The sequence below is a fragment of the Vulpes lagopus genome, chromosome 17 (genome assembly GCF_018345385.1).
Source record: "Vulpes lagopus strain Blue_001 chromosome 17, ASM1834538v1, whole genome shotgun sequence".
Taxonomy (NCBI): domain Eukaryota; kingdom Metazoa; phylum Chordata; class Mammalia; order Carnivora; family Canidae; genus Vulpes; species Vulpes lagopus.
This window is the reverse complement of record NC_054840.1, coordinates 40113758-40132762: the sequence shown is the minus strand read 5'-3', so window position 1 is coordinate 40132762 and position 19005 is coordinate 40113758. Positions and strand designations below refer to the sequence as shown.

At 42.6% G+C, this 19005-nt stretch overlaps 1 protein-coding gene across 5 annotated transcripts in view; it reads left to right on the top strand.

Moving 5' to 3' along the window:
• CTNND2 (catenin delta 2) overlaps window positions 1-19005 on the top strand; it is a 901977-nt gene that overhangs the window by 503961 nt on the left and 379011 nt on the right. For all 5 annotated transcript variants that reach the window (XM_041732004.1, XM_041732005.1, XM_041732002.1 and 2 more), the window contains one exon: window positions 15439-15633. In XM_041732004.1, coding sequence (XP_041587938.1) covers window positions 15439-15633 — 195 coding nt within the window. The remainder of the gene's footprint in view (window positions 1-15438; window positions 15634-19005) is intronic.

Genomic DNA, 19005 nt, shown 5'->3' with positions numbered 1-19005 from the left:
CCTCGGGCCGGTTCTTCCTCAGAAGTTCTTGCTCTCAGAGCTCAGGCGCCCAGTCCAGGCTATTTTATAGATCAGCACATAATAAATACAGTCTCTCCCGTGTGCTGCGTCTGGCATCCTGCACCCCAATGTCCAATCCCCGCACATTGACCTCCTCCCGCTTCCACCAGCAAAGTGATCGTTCTGTCAGCCATTTGGCCTCCAGCGTTCTGGAACCTCACTTCATAGGCAGGGACCTCACATCCAGGTGGCCGCATGGAAGCCCACTGTCTCCAGGCTTGCCCTCCGAGAGGGTGGGGACTAATTCTCTTCAGCAGACCTCCTCTGAACCTGTAGCCTGCTGCCTCTCTCTTCCCAGAGTTCAGGATGCACAGAAGTGATGATCAGACATCCTTCGTGAAGTCGCTCTCAGACTCATACCTGATTCTGTCTACTTTATGTCCACAGCAAACTTGCATCAGGGAGACAATCATTTTAACATCCCATTACAGTAAGTTGGTGGCTGGATCTGGAACTAAGAGTTTGGGATGTTAAGTGGCCCCGAAGACCTAGCTGGTGTCTTTTTTGCTGATCCACAGAAACTAATACCTCCCCTGGCCTTCCTACCACACGGCGACCTTGCTAGTTAAAATGGGGCAAACGGTTCTTTTTTGTACCTTTGTAGTAAAGTGGCAACTTATGTAGAAATCTATCAAAGCTTTTCCAATATCACTTACACTTACATGATTTTGATCATGCTTTAACTGAACCAGGAAAATGTAAATTAAAAAATGAAAACGTATCTTAGACAGTGATTCAAGATGGCATACTCTGTCCATGCATTTGCCTCCCTCTGTCCAGAGCCTTGGAAGAATAAAGTACAGAATTACAATGGGTAAGCCATAAAAGAGACGAGAACACAGAGGCCAGCGGGTGAGTCTCATCAAAAGCAAGCCATAAATCTTCTAGAAAGCGAAATAGATAGGAGTGATGAGCAATTAAAATGTAGAAGTTTCTCCCAACAATCTGCTCTGTCGGCATGGTGGAGGTGGACTGGCTGTCTTCAGTGAATTCTTGGACCCGCTCAATTGTCAGAATTGAGCTAGGGTTTAGGGAGAGACATGAGGCTAATGATAGAAGCTTCATGGGAAGTTGGTGCTTGACACACGTTAAGTCAACTTCTTCCTCCCACTCCTTACCCTCCCTCCTATCAAGATGGCGACCCCGTAGCCAGTGCTTACTCCAGGGTGAAGAACAGGAGTGGTCTCCTGAAGAAACTGAGAAAGTTGTTCCCGAACAAACAGGGAAAGGTAGACTCGGGTTTGCCTGCTGGTGACCTAGACAAAGTTTATATCACACAGGCATGTGGGTGGTACGCTGGAAGGGGGGGTGGGCTGCCCTTCACCCTCTCATGCTCAAGAAGAATGCCAGCCCATTCTTGCCTGCTGGTGACCTAGACAAAGTTTATATCACACAGGCATGTGGGTGGTACGCTGGAAGGGGGGGAGGCCCCACCCTCCCCATCATAAAGTCTAACTCAGGGACATTTAGTGGAAAATACTTCCATTTATGTTGTATTAGGAGAAACTACTGCCAGGTTTTTCTTTCTCAAATATGATAAATTAGTAGGGATTACTGAGGAATTGGGGAGAATTAGTGTCATGAAAGAAAATAGAAAAATGAACTGTATCTCAGAAAAAAACATAATTTACAGAGTAAAAGAGATTAAAGGAAACAAGGAAAAACTTTAGGATCAGTATTGAAAAGGATTTAAGAAGATCTTGTGTTTATTAAATAAGAAGTGGGTGATACATGAGAGGATCAAAGAACAAGAAAATCTTTATAGGCTGTAAAAATATCACTACCCATATAAAAAATCTGATAGAATGACTGGGAAATACTCAGAAGATAGCCATATAGGGAAGGAGATAGAAACTCTGAGAATAATGCAATAATAATGCATACAAGACACACCCAAGAGATCTAACACATTATTGGAGCCCCAGAAAGGGAATGGAGGGGAAGCAAGACCAAAGAAGCAATACGGCACAAGTCCTCAGACCTGAGGGACCTGTACCTTTAAAGGAAATGCCTCCATGCCCGGAATAGGACATTTCCACATTCTGCATCATGAAATTTCAAAGCACCAACATAAAAGACTCTCAGACCACTGGAGAGAAATAAAACAGATGCCACCTGACTTGCAGTAGCAATCCTGGGGAGTAAACAACAATCAGGTGGTGTGCTCACAAAGTTCTGGGGAGAGTTCTTATTTACCTCAAATCTATACCTAGTCAAATTATCCATATAAAGGCAGAGTCAGATAGCAAGTCAGTCTTGCTAGTACTGACAAAATTGATTTCCTATGCCCCCTTTCCTAGAAAGTTACAGCACTTGGCAGATGCATCCCGGGTAAGGGCATAAAACAGGAGGAAAACATGGTACCCAGGAACTGTGTATACCAACCGGTAGGATGGTGCAGAGAAGTCTCGGGGCAGGCGGGAAGATGACTGGGCAGTAAGCTAGCAAACAAGGAAAGGTGGGACCCAACACATAAATGTTGACAGTAGTGAATGTTGGCCTAAGTCTGGCTAATTATAGACTCTGGCTAATTATAATATCTAAGGGATGAACAAGTAAAAGAATGAGTAAGAATAGTGAGTTTAATTGCAGATGAAGAAAAAAGAATTATTCCTGCATTGCTTTGAGTTCACAAATACAAAAGGCAGTGGATAAGAGCATGGTTGAGGCCAGATGTGGGTGCATCAGTTACTAGCTTGGTTCTATCAGATACTTGCTCAATTACCTTAGATGGTCAAGTTTAATTCAACAAGGATTTACTGAGTATCTGTTTTGTGCAGGTCTTCCTCTAGGTGGTAGATACACACCTGTAAACAAGACAGGCCCAGGCCCCTGTCCTCTTGGAGGTATGGGCTAATGCGGGTAGGTTATTCTATAGTAAGAAGAGCCATAGGGAGAAAGAGTAAGGGAAGTAGGGATGTCAGAAGGTGGGGCAACCGGGAAGCTCCCCATGATAGGGTGTCTTGAGCAAACCCTTGAAGCAAGGAGGTAGGAAGTATGTGCATATCTGGGGAACATGGGCCCGGGCAGAGGAAATAGCCAGTGCAAGGGTTCTGAGGTGAAATCATGCTTGGCCCATTTGGGGAACAAAATGGACCTTCTCTGAGGTTGTGTATCCTATAGTGGGGATAATAATACTGTGACAATTGTACAAGTCATTACAAAGACCATATGAGACTGAGATCCTTCCTATCAACTGTTTATCAGCATGCCCACGCTCGAAGGGCTCAGTAAATTTTAACTGCAGTTACTGTGGAGAATCATGGCATCCAACCATGCTTTACTGGAATGTCAGGTGTAAATAAGATGGAAATTATAACCCCAGGGGTCTTGTTTGACTGGAAGGAGGGTGGGAGTGCCATTAGTTGTGAAGGAGCTTATAATACTACATAGTTGTGATATGAGCTATGAGAGAGGACCAAGGGCTGGAGCATCCCAAAGGGGAGGCACATCCAGATGGGAAGATCAGGAAACAATTCTTGGTGGAGGCAGCCTCTGAGGTTGGGTGTAACAAAACACAGCTGTGACAGGTGCTGATCGGAGAAGACACGTACAGCTTGGGAGGGTCAGCTTCCACGTTAGTTATGAATTAGCCGTCCCCCAGTGCTGTGAGTCCTAGTGGCTTTACGGTCAAGCTGGGGGCACTGAGGGTGTACTGGTTGCACATAGTCCAGCGTCTGCTCTCCTGAATTCACTCAGAGGAGGTATGACACTTGGGAGACACTTGGGGAGCTAGTGACCATTTTCCTGAGTAAGGATTTTTTTATCCCACTTTAAGGAATAAAAGGGGAGGTCACGAGACATTTTTTGGAAGCATAAAATCTCTGGAAGACCCTGCAAGCTTCTTTTCACTTGGGGTTCCGGATCCCAGAAGCCTGTGCACGACTATTTGAGATATTAGAGATTGGAAGCAGGGTGAGGGTGTACGAGAAGTGTGAAGGGAAGTGGGTACAAATGGGACCAGTCCTGCCTTTTCCCCCCAAATGAACCAAGTCGCAGGCAAGTCCCTTTTCCCTCTTTGAGAAATAGCCCAGGTAATGTGCAGCCAGGTGTTTTGCTGGTCCCCAACACTGAGAATCCGTCCTGCTCCTCGGTGCTGGAGGTCAGCCGGTGGCAGGTGGACACAGTCTACCTGGAAACTGCTCTTACACCTAACATGACATAAGGGAAGGAAACGACGGAGGGCGAGGACACAGATGGAGACACACATGGCAATTAGGTGTGGAAGCCACACAGCAGATGCACCGTGTGCCATGGCGCTGCCCGGGCCTCGGCCGCCCGACTCTGTCCCCCACACCAGGTCCCTGCATGCAGCCCTGGGGACACCTGGCCATGGGTCTCTGTCCCACCAGGCTGTGGGTCTCTCCTGCTCTTCAGGCTCTGCGCCACCCAACTTAACGTCAACAGGGCACCTGAGGTAGAATATTCCTGGGTCTGTTTGCACTGATTGCTCTTTTTAGGCCATAGGGGTAATTAATCTGAGCAAACAGGCATCTGTGCTTGCCACTTACTTTCCACGTGAGCATTGGCTCAAGGGGGCCTGTTAACTGAGATCTCTACCTTAAGTATGATGCCTTTAAATATTTATTTTCTTTTTATCTAAGCAACAGGGATTATGTGTGGGCCAGCTATTTTAGTAGATGTACAAATAACCTTAAATAGCTAATAACTTAAAATCTCTCAAAATGCAGTCAATTTACAACCAAGGTTGCATCAAAATCCCTCCTGCCGCTGTATCTAACCAAAGGCATTTTGTAGTTTTTAAAAAATTTGTCATATATTTACTTCATATATGTTATAATACATACAGTTTTTGCTTATTATATGTATTATAACTATGACAAAAATTACTATACACTTACATATGTATATATACATATGTATATAATTTCGCATTTCTTGTGGAATAACTAATGTGAAATATCCAAAATCTCTAAATGCTAATCCCAAATGGGTCTTTATGTATTTATTGTGGCACTGTGAACTGCCAAAGAACTGATTTTGATATGAAGCAGAAAGTATCTTAAATTATCTTGCAATCCAGGCAGGCAGAGCATTTGAATACAGGGCATATGGGCTCCCTGAGGGAAGCTAGTGAGACCCCTGTATATTTCAGAAATACTCACCAAGCACCTTCTAATAGGTACTCAACAAATATATTTTTTAAGATTGTATTTTAAAATAGGGATCTCTGGGTGGATCAACAGTTTAGCACCTGCCTTCGGCTCAGGGGGTGATCCCGGAGTCCCAGGCAGGGAGCCTGCTTCTCCCTCTCCCTGTGTCCCTGCATCTCTCTGTGTTTCTGATGAATGAATAAATAAAAATCTTCAAAAAAAAAAAGATTTTATTTAAAAATAAAATCTATACCCCACATGGGGCTCAAACTTGCTACCCCAAGATCGAGAATCACATGCTCTACCGGCCAGGCACCCTTCAACAAATATTTTTGACTGACTACTGTAAAGCTAGTTATGGGTGCAAGTGTTACATCCCATTGATAACTGGAAATCATCCTTAACATAGAAAGAGGAACACAGAGAGATAGCAGGTTCTCCCCAGAATGAGTGAACCATTCAAAACTTACCAACATGAAATGCCCGGGTGGCTCAGAGGTTGAGTGTCTGCCAAGTCCCACATCAGGCTCCTGGCACGGGGCCTGCTTCTCCCTCTGCCTGTGTCTCTGCCTCTCTCTCTCTGTGTCTCTCATGAATAAATAAATAAAATCTTAAAAACAGAACAAAACAAACAAACAAAAAAAACCTTACCAACAGTTACCAGAGAGATTTGGTTCAATGAATATTGAACACCTGTAAGATCAAATGTCTACTTCCTCACTTCTGAGTTTCCCAGTTCTTGGGAAAGTGGCTTCCTGTGATTTTTAGGTTTTGGTTGCAGCATTAACAGAGTCAAGGACAGCAGTCCGTGGAATGCCACAGGTTCACCTATAGAGCTAGCTAGCAGCTCTTTGTGTGTAGCTCTAGAGAAGAGATCATAAAAACAGATAATGCCTATTCTGTGGTGCCTATTCTGTGGTATTCTGTATACTGAGGACCTGCCCAGAATCCTGTAGGTAGAGACTTGGCAGCAAAGAAAACCATTAATTATTTTGATTGAGTGGATTTTACTGGTCCCTCAAATTTCTGCTTGCTACGTAAATATCTTCAAAAGACCTGATAGTGTTGAATTTTCCACCCGGGCTTCCTAGATGGTGCCTGGGCACACGAGTGCTATGCTATTACAGAGGTCCTATGGCCATACTGAACCTCAGATGATGTCTGCATTTCCTGATGTTTCTGACTTGGGCCTTTGAGCTCTCATAGAATGGATTAACAATGCGATAAAGTAAAAAACTCCCTTACAAGATAAGCTTCATTTTAATGACTGATGCAGAAAAGGAAAGTCTGTATATGTTTCTCTTTAGAATGAAGAAAATACACACACACGTACCCAGTCAGGTCTTGCGCTCAGCTGGTTAGAAGCATATAATACTACAGTCCCCTCCCTGGCTGAGCCAATTAGTTGGTTATTGTTGACATGACCACAAAAGCCCCCTTCACCTTGACAGCCTTCTAGCAAATATGTAGTATTTGTTTTGCTCTACAAGAGTCAACACAGATCGATTTCTATGCTGGAAAAGCATCACTTGCATCACTGTCAAGCCATACAAATTGGTAGTTTAGTAGTAACTTCTCTGATTAAAGACAATGGTTGGATGAAAACTGGGATGGGGGAATTGTAACTATACATAGGTCCCATCAGAGGTGCTTTGTATGAGGGAATTAATGTTTTAATAAATGTAACTGGTATACAAATGATAGTTATGCATATGTAATGTAGTTACTAATTGGATTCTAAAACACACAAATACAGTTACTAAGGCCTTTAAGCATAAAAGAATCAAGGAAAAATTTTAATCCTCCTCAAGGCTGTTTATTACACAACATAATGTCTCTTCTCAAACTCCTTTTTTATATGCTGAATATTATGTCGAGTAAAATGATGAAAGTTTTATAAGTGTTGATACAAGGAATTTATAAAATGTAAATATAGAGCATGAGTAATCTATGAAGCAGTTTACTTGCCATTTTTCCCCCATAAATTATATCAAAAGTCAGTTGTATCTTCTGAAATTATCACCAGAGCCTCTCTGTGGGTGTTAGTAGGATATATAAAGGAGTAGGGAAGTGATATGGGGAGAATACATTTTAATTTTGTATTATAAAAGCTAAATAATTTCTAAAAAGGAATTTGTACAGCCTATCTATGGTATAGCTAAGACAGTCTGATTTTTTTTTAAAAAAGGCCTGTGTTTGAGATGCAAACCATCTTTAGTTCAGGTTTATTGCAAAATTATTTGAACCACCTAATGAAGGAAACTACTTAAGTCCACTTTTGTCTGATAAAGCCTTTCTCCTGTCTATACTTTGAGAATTTCATCTGTGCCCTTTGATGGGCACATACAACAAAAATGAAAACTCAGCTTCAGTTACGAGATTTCTGGTCCTTTGAGCCAAAGTTTGTCCAGCTTTGCATCTCAACAAAAAAAGATGCGTCCGGAGCACCTTGTTCTGGCTTCTCTCCATGGAAGTATCCATAATTATCCATAGTAATTAGGTCCTGAAGCCAGACCACAGATGTACTGTTCGTGTATTGCACTGATGGGGTATTGAGAAGCAGCTGTCGAGAAATAAAATGACACTCCGTGAATTTTATCTGCCTTGTTGATAGAGAAGAGTATCTGTGTGAATATGAGATTGGCCATTAAAAACTCTGATAAGTGACTAATTAATAAAGCACCAAATCATAGATTGTTCAGCATACTAGTTAATTAGGACAATAAGATAGTGGAGAGCCTGGCTTCTGGTTCATTCCACCCAGAACACGGCTGCCAAAAGCTAACTCTCAGGGCGGAGAAATGGGGTTAGACGCAAATTTTAAGCAGGAGCCCCCTCCTGGGTAAAAATTAACATTCACAGATTAAACTTGTTTACAAGTTAATGTCAAAAAACTTTAATTACAAGTCTGATCACATTATGTTGCCCTTTTCACAGATATTACAATTCCTCCCTGCTAATTTCTTATCTGCCCAGTGTCAGCTGAGAAGACTTGCGGTGTCCGGGTTGAGTGTTTCATTCTATCAGCTTCTTCGGGACTTTCATTTGAATGGTTGTGTTACACTGAAGTTCTTTTCAGAAAGATTCCTAAGTGTTCACAGAATATGTGATTATCACTTCAAGGACCCCACCCTCACCTGATATGGAAAGTCAGGCAACCCCCAGCCCAAATGTCCCTTCCCAGAACTCACACTGGGTCCAACCCAAACACATTGTCTGGAGACCCACAGAACTGTGAGAAATGGGAAAAGCAGGAAGTGCCTTGCAGTCTATGCATGTCTGCAGTCTGTGAACTTGGGACGGGCGGGGGCGGGGGGGGGGGGCGGTCTTCCCAACAGGAGGTTAATTGCAGGGCGGTATATAGCACACCTCAGACAAAACTGTCTTATACTCTTTCTATCCTCAAAGGTATTGCTGCCTTCCTGCAAAGTTCAGAAACTACACCTCCTTCCAAGAAACACCCCCCCCCCACATTCAAGAATGGATATTTCCATTTCCAATGAATGTTTTAAATCTCTAGCCTTAGGGGTTCTGCTGAGGACCAAATCTTGACATGCACTCCTCAAGACCCCAAATCTGCCAGGCCTGAACCTAACCATCCAGAGCTAGATACCTTCTTAGAGACATCTAAGGAGTGGTTGAGCTCTTCTGCTCTCTTGGGCCCATCCCCTCAGGCCCTAACACAGTAGTCTAGAGTGGCCTCCAGCATCAATACTATGAACAAGGCTTCTAGGTGAACACCATGTACGTGCTCCCATAGCGAAGAAGCACCGAGCTGAGCCCTTATATAGGTGTGTGCTTATGGCAATGCTGGGAACCTAGATACCTGCTTCCCCAGAATCCACCACGAAGCATAGCCATAGCAGCAAAAACAGTCTAGTCCACCCATATCCAAAAAGTCGGCCCTATATAGGACAGATGGTTTTTTTCCCCCTAGGAGTTAGGCTTTTACATGCCTTTTAGTGTCTGGGCCTCAGCCACCTAAAGCTAAGATCAGCCACCTTGCAGCAGCCCACATGGGCCAAGACAGCCCATGGCAGTCAGTACGATGCCCCCATGTGGTGGCCAGCACAGCCACATGCCGAAGCCAGGTTCCGGTGTGCCCTCTGGGACCCCATCAGCATGGTCAACATCTGGCTACACCCTTAGCCTACACATTTGTTGAGGCACTCATGTCTGCTTAATACAGCAGGGAGAAATAAGGAATCAGTGTGTCTGTCTCCAGGGCTTCAGAAGGATGCCAAAGTCGAAGTCCTCTGGCAACCAAGGTATGTGCCCATAGCTAAACCAGTATGTCCTGGCTTCTCAGAGGAGGGTCTGCAGTCCAGCAACATCAGCATTGGCAGAAAACTTGTGAAAAATGCAGAGCCTCAGCACCCCCCACCCCTACTTACTGAGTCAGAACTGAAATTTTAATCAGGGGGCTCATGCTGATGGCATTTGGAGCCCTCACATACGTGGATTGTTCATTTGGAGCTACTCTTTACCTACCCTGAGATAAACCAAAAGCAGATAACAAGGACAGGTACCAAACCACCACTTACCTAGTGTGTTTCACTAGCAGTAGTGCCATCTTTGACAAGTGTGTTTCCACAGTGGATAGTACACCATTCACTTCACTGCAGACACAGAGGCCACACACACTTTTAACTGCAAATAAGCAGAGAAATGGTCCATCCTAAGAATGCAAAGCTCTCAGACTCCCCATTACTCATTGTACTCTGTTACCACTGTCTCATTACTTTCCACATGCCTGCCTGTCATGAAAGGAATTGAAAAAGAGAAGCCTGTTTTTCTAACAGCTTGGGAAGAAATGGTTAGAAAATCCAAGAATGAGGGACACCTGCTATTATAGGAGACAAAATCCCATGGGCACACTTATCGTTGCTTCCTGACCAAGTGATTTTCACTTTTATATTATTCTCAGTGGAAAGTATTTGAGTCCCAATATATTTTTTTTTAAATTTTTATTTATAATAGTCACATAGAGAGAGAGAGAGAGAGAGGCAGAGACACAGGCAGAGGGAGAAGCAGGCTCCATGCACCAGGAGCCCGATGTGGGATTCGATCCCAGGTCTCCAGGATCGCGCCCTGGGCCAAAGGCAGGCGCCAAACCGCTGCGCCACCCAGGGATCCCGAGTCCCAATAGATTACAGTATTCATTTGGTAAAAGGTGTGGTGTGGTTTCATAATTACATTAAGTTGTATTGGAGAGCTCATCATAAAGTTACAGGAAAAAATCCTGTGTTTTGTACCTTGTCAGAGACTGCATGAGCATTCAAGTTATTTGTGATAGGGGTGAAATTACCATAATATATAAAAATCTAGGACTTATGAAGTAGGTGAAACAGGAGGGCATTTTCTAAAGCTTTCCAAAATAGACTTTACATAGAACCATCTTATATCATCAGATGGCCCTCTTACATTGAAATTATTAGACTACAATGCAGATTTTGTCATTGGATTTATATGAATTAAGAGTCTCCCTTCTGGGATGCCTGGGTGGCTCAGCGGTTGAACGGCTGCCTTCAGCTTAGGGCATGATCCTGAGTCCCGAGATCGAGTCCCACATCAGGCTCCTTGCGAGGAGCCTGCTTATCCCCCTGCCTGTGTCTCTGCCTCTCTCTGTGTGTCTCTCATAAATAAATAAAATCTTAAGAAAAAAAAGAGTCTCCCTTCCAAACATCAGTCTGAACTATGGCTCATAGCCTGTATAGGAAATATGTTCGTATATTTTAACATTTACAACAACATGAGATAAGATGTCAAACTAATTCAGTGAATTAATGATCATTTGCAAATGGTATTTAGCACATGGACTCGACTCAAGATACTTAGGAAATCCTTTTGGGGTCCTTTAAAAACTGAAATTACCTTGTGAATTAGCATAGGAGCAGGAGGTAGATTTTGGAATTTTGATTTGAGTCAAAAGCAAAAACCAAGAATTAAACAAGTAAGTCTTTATTATGGCAAGGTATTCCTTAGCTCTAAGATGTAATATGTGTATCTTTCAGCAATTTGCTTAGCAATATTTATGATATAATATTGTTAACCAAAACTGTTTTTGTTTCTAAAAGTGTTTATTTGTTGATATCATTTTTCCCTTTTGAGTTTCATGACAAATATCAAGCCAGAATTTTTAAGAGGTTCAAAATCTACAGAATAACTCTTCCAAAGCCATAGACTGTCACAGAGCGCAGGCTCCCTACCTGCATGGGCCGTGCTGGCTGGCCATGGCACTCAGTGATGTCAGCATATCACTGAGCCCTGAAATCAGGACTAAGCAAAGGAAAAAGTGCTGTGGGAATTTGCGAGGGGAAATTCTATGCCAGAAACCACAGTTCTCTTTGGAAGTTTTCTTCTGCCCTTCCAAGATGTAGTTCCACTACTAAACATCAGTGAAGGAACTAGATTCACAATTTTTAAGAAACCTGAATTCCTAGATTTTACTTTGGACTTCTCATCATAGCACGGGGAGTTCATAGCTCTTCTTGAGCACAGTTCTTTATCTCAGAAATGAAAACACTGTTTCTGTCACCTGTTCACACACACACTGAGTCAGCTTGCTCTGGCCCACTGACCTCTGTGTCATCTAGGTCTTCATTTTTCTCCTTCTGTTTCTTTGCTTCTGGGCATTTGAAGCTGGCTCCCAGATTTGAAGAGAACAGATCAATGGCAGTGTGTGCTTAAGAACCTAATATTAATATATCCAAAAGAAAACACACCAACATTTATTTCTTTGCAAAAGCAAGTGAATTCACAGTAAAGGGTCATCAATTATATAGTATAGAAATAAAAGAATGCAAATGATCCCAACAAAAACCTGTCTGGTAAAGTAATTGACATAATATACTAATAAATTCTATTATTTGAAGAAAACAAGAAATGACAGATTGAATGTTGCAACACATTAGATATTTGTCTCTTTCTTTTAAATATGCCTATCTCCTCTCTCCATATTTTTCCTAAAATAATGGTCTCTCAGTGTGATCTCAGTAAAATCCTGAGGTGAAGTGTTGCCCATTAAACACACATTACCTCTCCCTGCTCGGATGGACCAAGTCTGAATCTTTTAGTGTTGTGTCCCGCAATCAGCCTTTCAGAGAGTTCCTCAGATGATTCTTAAGAAAGCAAATGAAAATTTGAGAATTAACCATGTTCTGAGGAATAAAAATCCAAAGGCTGAGTGTGTGTTGTGTGTGAGTGTGTGTGTGTGTGTGTGTGTATGTGTGTTTGAGCTAAATCTTCAGTTGTAGAGCTCTCATGAACTTCTTTTATGTGGGATCGTCCATTGAATATTCCAAATGCCTTTAATAAAAATGTGGTTGCTGGGATTGTGAAATTTTGAGTTAAAAAGAAAATCTGTTCAGTTCTTACATCCAGTTGGAGTCTGAACTCATAAAGAGCCCATACACGAACTGTGTTTCTTTTTAAAGACTATGGATTAAGTAGGTACTAATAAAATCACTTCTATAAAGATCATGAATTGAATGAGGGCCTTTGCTCTTCTTGCTGCTGGTTCCCTCTGAGACAGTAGATCTTCCTCCAGTATGGCTCTTTGAAGTTTTCTGCTGAAATGATGGATAAGCCAAAAGAGCTTTCTTGACCACCTTATCTAAACAGTATTTTCCGACCAACACTTTGTCTGCTCTCCCCTTAACCCTACTTCACTTTTCTTCAGTAACTTTATCTCTGTACGTGCTTGAATATGATGACTTCTTTTCAAGGCCAGGAACCTTGTTTGCCTTCAGCACCCTAGTGTCCTCAATTTCTTGAAGTTGCCCAGCCAGCCAGTAAATACGTGTTGAATGAATTAATCTGTTGATTAGTAAGAATTAGCTGGTGCATATAAACAACACATATAAAACTCAGCATGTAGAAATTTATTTGCATATCACTCTAGAAATGATAAATGTTTTATATTTCTGGTCAGATGAAAACAGTGCCTGCTGGACTGACCCAAAGAAGGTGTGGTGTGGAGGAATGAGACCAGCCCTCTTAGCGTTATGATCATTGCCCATGTCAAGGGCTCCTGCAGATCTGTTGCTGACTTCCTCCTGGATTAGCAAATGTTTGTTAGCATTGATTTGTAGGTTTAATTTAAGGATTGGACCTCTTCTTGGACATTAAGTCCTCTTGGACTTAATTCATTGCTTCAATCTTTGCAATCATCCTTTAAAAATCAACACTAAGGTAGACTTTAAGATTCTTGTTCCTTGCCTAGGGCCCTTGGTCACTAATGTCTGATTCACAGCTCTAATCCAGATTTCCTCATGTGCAGTTAATGCTTGTAATAAAATATTTTCACATGGCCCTCAGATCTTGTCATCATTCAGAAGATCATCAGGTCCTCTTGTTGTTCGCTGTTGGGTGTTTTTTGAGACATAGAATCAAGGAATGGTGATAAAGTTACAACTCTAAATCTACCAGTGATGGATAACTTTAACTCTACAACATTTGGATATAACTATTTCCTTGCTTTTACATTTGTAAGTCTTTGGCAATATTATCAAAGCCTCCAGAAGAAGGAAGAATTGACAGCAGGAACTCAAGGCAGAGCATACTTAAATATATTCCTGGAAAATATGAACATGAGATAATATTCAGTGTGATGTTGGCATTTGATAAATCAGATGCAATGAACCTAATTATGCAAAACAGTTTTTTTGAATCTATCATTCATCTGAACGCCATCTAAATCAGAATTTATTTAATTACTAGCAAAGGGAAAGGTAAGGAACTTGCTTGCTCTATTCCTTCCCTTTCCTCAAAACATTCAGTAATTTTTATTAACGCTGAATTCATAGAATCCCCAGCACTGTCTCAATCATCCAGAAATGCTCCTTTTGTTAATTTAAATTTAAAACAGCCTGCATAAAATATACCAGTAAAACATGTATTTAACGGCCAGCAATTTCAGAACATTTGAATGGATTTTTCCTCAAAGATTCTAGATGATAATATGAAAATCCTTGGGGTTACCTGAGCATTGAGGCCCTGAACGTTGAAAATTTGGGCTCTAAAGGAGCCACCAGGGAAAGCCTTGGACCAGCAGACAGAGTTGCCCACAAACACCACCCAAACCCTGTTGCCTAGACTGGAATGGAGAGCTCCAAATTCGGGCTATTTAGAGACAATAGTTAAATCCCAGCACACCACGTGAATCTTAGCTTTGAAGATTTAGCTGAAGGATCTTTCCTCAAAGCAGCTGTTTTCCACTCACCATCATAGGTAACCATCTCTCCTGCTGCCCCACACCCTTCCTTGTCCCGCGGTGTCCTCCACCCCATCTGTCCCAGTGGAGCTGATTCTCCCGGCACGTGGGCTCCTATGATTCTGACCATACCTCCGGGGGAACATGGGCTCTTAATCAACATCTTCTCTTCTGTGTGTCCATCAGCCCCTTGGCCCTCACAGAATGCTCTTTGCTCACAACTGCAGAGGTTCCCCGGTCCACAGCAGGGGCTCCCCGGTCCACAGCAGTGCTTCAGAGCAACACCTCTCCTAATGCACTGCAGCCAAAGGACACAGATAAGGAGTTACAGATACTGCAAAGCGAGTGACACAGAGCCTCAGCTTATAAATTAAACCAGTGAGGGCCGTTTGTACCTCTTTCAGAAGAAGGGAAACTAAATGCAGGTGCTTCAATCTGGAGGGTAGGAGGAGGAGGGTAGCCTGAAACCCAATTTCTTTAAAATCTGCTTCTCTCGGAGATTTAGGCTTATAGGTTGTAAGTTGGTTCTAAGACCAAACATTTTGGTTCATTCATTGTCCAGGAAAAAACTGCTGATGAGAATCCCGCTTCACTTTTCAGGAACACCATCAAGATGGCTTGCCAGCAGGGCTTTTCATTTGCTTATCATTTTAAATAATCATTCCTGCTGCAAAATTTTAAGGTGCGGGGACTGGGGGACAATAAGAGGTTTCTGGGTCTGACTTGTCTGTCTGATTCCTTTAGTGAGGAAGCCGGCCACGTTTGTTTGGCTGAGAGAACTGATGTCTTGCTGGCCCTGTGCGGGGTGAATTTATCTCAGAATCATGATCATCCTTACAGGGAGATCAGGTTTGGGAGCAGAGCGAGGCAGCTGGGTGATGCCGATAAGCCGATTAGCTCGACATATTGCTGCCATTTCATGTTACTCATTTGATTTTCTGCAGATTTCAACATGTCTGTGCAAAAAAACCAAATTCAAATATGGCTTTGATAGAACAAGTTCTGTTTGAATGTCGGTTGGTCTTAATGTCGCCTGCTGGTTTCTTCCAGCTGGGTCCCGGGCGTCGTACAGCAGCCAGCATGGTCACCTGGGCCCCGAGCTGCGGGCCCTGCAGTCCCCAGAGCACCACATAGACCCCATCTACGAGGACCGCGTCTATCAGAAGCCCCCCATGAGGAGTCTCAGCCAGAGCCAGGGGGACCCTCTGCCGCCAGCACACAGTGGGACCTACCGCCAGAGCACAGGTGTGTATCCAGGACCCCCAGAGCAGGTGGGCGTGCGCGGACCTCATGAGAGGGCCGTGTGTGTGTGTGTGTGTGTGTGTGTGTGTGAGTGTGGGCATCCATCCGGGTCCTCTGCTCACAAGCATCGTGGCCTGCTTCTGTTGTCGGTGTCTGTGTTGCTAATGAGAGAAGCCAACGAGGACTTGTTTAGCCACCTGAGGATATTTTAAATGAAAGAACTTCAATGGGTGTCATAAGTTTCTTTGGTCTAACAGGCAAATTGAAAGAAGGAGTGCTAATTTTCTGTATGTCATCATTAACATATGTACTGAACATAAGTACTCCCTACAAAGCATTGTCCTTATACAGGACTTAAAAGGCATGTGCCTAATACGGGTGAGTGTTCTTTAATGATAGCCTACCTATTTGGCAAGCTTAGGGATCACATATTTACTAAGAAAGAAGCATACCTTGCAGGGCAAACTGAGAATTTACTTCATAAACACTATGAGGTTGAATCATATGAAAACTATTATTTAAATGTCAAATATCGACAGTTGCATATGACTCAATCAACCGTAGGGCTCTTCTGGATTAAATATATATTTTGAATTGAACACAGCCTCAGGCTGCAATGAAGAAAGGCAAGTGTTTTCCAGAATATGTTGCCATTTGCAAAATAACTGATCACATGTCCTGATTAAATGTGCTAGAGAGCATTCATCTAACTACAAAATTGATATAATTAAGATGTGGAGAACTACACTTATTATAAAGCCTCCCATTGCTAAGTAAACTTAGAAAATATCATGCTGCTGGTTTGCACACAGCAGAGCCCTGTCCTTCCATTCAAATGATCCATGCTACCCCCAAGCACGGCTTGAGGCGTGGGAAAACTGAAGCCCTTGTCCAGAGCTTGGCACACAAGGCCCTGCATCTCAGATCGTGGTAACTTCCAGTTACCACAAAGTAGAACACAGCAATTTTGTTAACTGCATTATGATACTAAATTACACGTTTTGGAATCCAGGCAAGCTAAGGTGCTTTTATGGTTGATTATTGATATTTATGTTTCAGGATTTCACTGCATCATAAGAAAGACACAAAATACTCTTTCTTTTATTTTTGACATCATAAATGCCATCTGATGTTAATAATACATATCTTGGTTTAGATGCAAAAGAATACCCATTTATTCTTCTGTCAGAATTCTCTCATCATCACCCTGCTAGAACCATTCCAGTCTGAGGCTGAGCTATTTTAATGTTGAGTTGGTCACATAGTATTAACCGAGGTAATTTTATTTCCACAAACCCCTCATAAGAAATGACGATAATCTCTGTGATGTTCAGTATGTGATTTGCATAAACACTGACAACAAAAGGGATTATGTTGATTCTCTGTCCTGTATTCACAGGCTCTTAGAATTATCTTTCACTAATAAACTTCTGGGGGTTTCATAAAAATTTATCTACAATAAGAAAAAAATACTCCATTCTTCTATGGCAGGTTAAAAACTATGGAAGATATTCACAATCAAAAAACAAATTAAAACAAAACAAAACAAAACTGGTGTTTTCTCTTAAGCCAGGGGTCTGCCAACTCTAGCTATGGTTCAAATGCAGCTGGCCACCTATTTTAATACTGCTCATGAGCTAAAGATAATTATTAAATTTTTAAATGGTTTTTGATTAAAGATGGATAATATTTTCTGATATGTAAAAGTGCCATGAAATCCAAATTTTAGTCTATAAATAAAGTTACTGGAATCCAGCTACGCCCATTTGTCCCCATATCGTTTGTAGCTGCTTCCGTGCTGTAGCAACTGACTGGAGTAGTAGCAGAGACCATCTGGTTGGTAAAGCTGAGAATGTTTGCTTTCTGGCTCTTTCTGGAAACGTTTGTGGACCCCTGCTCTAAGCCGTCATGGAGCACCATGCTGCATGAACGAACGAGGGTTTCAGCCTTTCCTGTGAGATAAAGCAGCAGTGTCCTCTAAATGCATCAAAGAGGAAAGCCTGTTTGCCTGGGTTTTCTCACTAACAGTGTCAGAGAGCTGCTGAGGTTGTGACCTCCAGATGCCCCAGCCTGCCTTTTTGAACTTGAGGCACTTTTGAGGAAATCTGCTGATTTATGCAACAATATGGAAATTCCCAGAAACGCCTGGATGGTCTCTTGGGATGAGAGGTGGGGAGAAGCCACCTCTCTCCAGCCCCTAAGTAAAGCCACAGGTTCTCTGTCCCCTGCACCTGCTCAGGTCACTCAGTTACGTTCAGCTGACTAAACGTAACATAAAATAACATTCTAAGCTGCTTTCCCATATCCAGGAGGTTATTTTTTGCATTGGTGTGGTACACACCCCACACTGGAGACCTCTGATGCAGAACTTTTAGAGGTTTCCAGGGTCAGAGCAAATACGCCAATTTCTTGAGAGAAGAGGACAGGCTCTTATCGGGCCTGTTAGACGTGAAGTATTCAAGGGCCACTGACTTCTGGCTCATATGTGTGACTGAGGTGGTTTGAACAACCAGTCTCATGTCTCAGCCATTGAGTAGCAGGGCACTGGCTAGAGTTCCTCCAGTTTGGCCCCTCAGGCACTTCCAGATGATACTTCACGGAGGGTCTGCGAGGAGGATTGAAGGTCAGTTGCTCTTGTTCAAGAAGTCAACACTCAGGATGAAGACAGATGTACTTGCCTAAAACATTAAGGAAATTACTGGATAGTGCTGTACAGTCAAGCAGGTGAGACAGGAAGATAAAAGCATGTAGCGTGTCATAACTTTCAGGGATTGTTCTAAATTCTTTCAGTTTATTCTCAAATCTCAGAACCACCCCATAGAGGATCTAGTGATATGATGCTCACTCAGAATGCTGAGGCCCAGAGATGTTAAGTCACCTTCTCAAGGTCACACAGGTTGTATGGAACCAGTCTGGTAACCTGCAAAAGATACCATGAGCTTTGCCCTGGGACCTGGACTCAAAACAGTCATCTTGGTTGAGACTCTATTTGTAAAAGCCATCATTTAAAAAAAGACACACCCATCCATTTCCAACATGGGTTTTGTATCCTGTTAATCAGGTAGTATCTATTGAAGACTCGCCATGTGCTAGATGCACTGGCAGGTCCACAGAATCTTCTGTCTACTTCTTGTCCTCAAGCGTGTTCTGTTTCCTTTCATAATAGGACACAAACATACAGAAATTAACTGCTGGTGGAAGGCAATACCTTAAAGGTCAGAAAATTCCAGATACAACTGAAGACAGTGTATTAATAAAAACACTAAACAGCACATGGTATCTTTTGCATTCCCAGATAACCTGTAACTCCTGATTATGTTAGACGAGATCCCTGGTACCACCCAGCCCGGCTCAAGGCCAGCCGCCTTCCTGTGT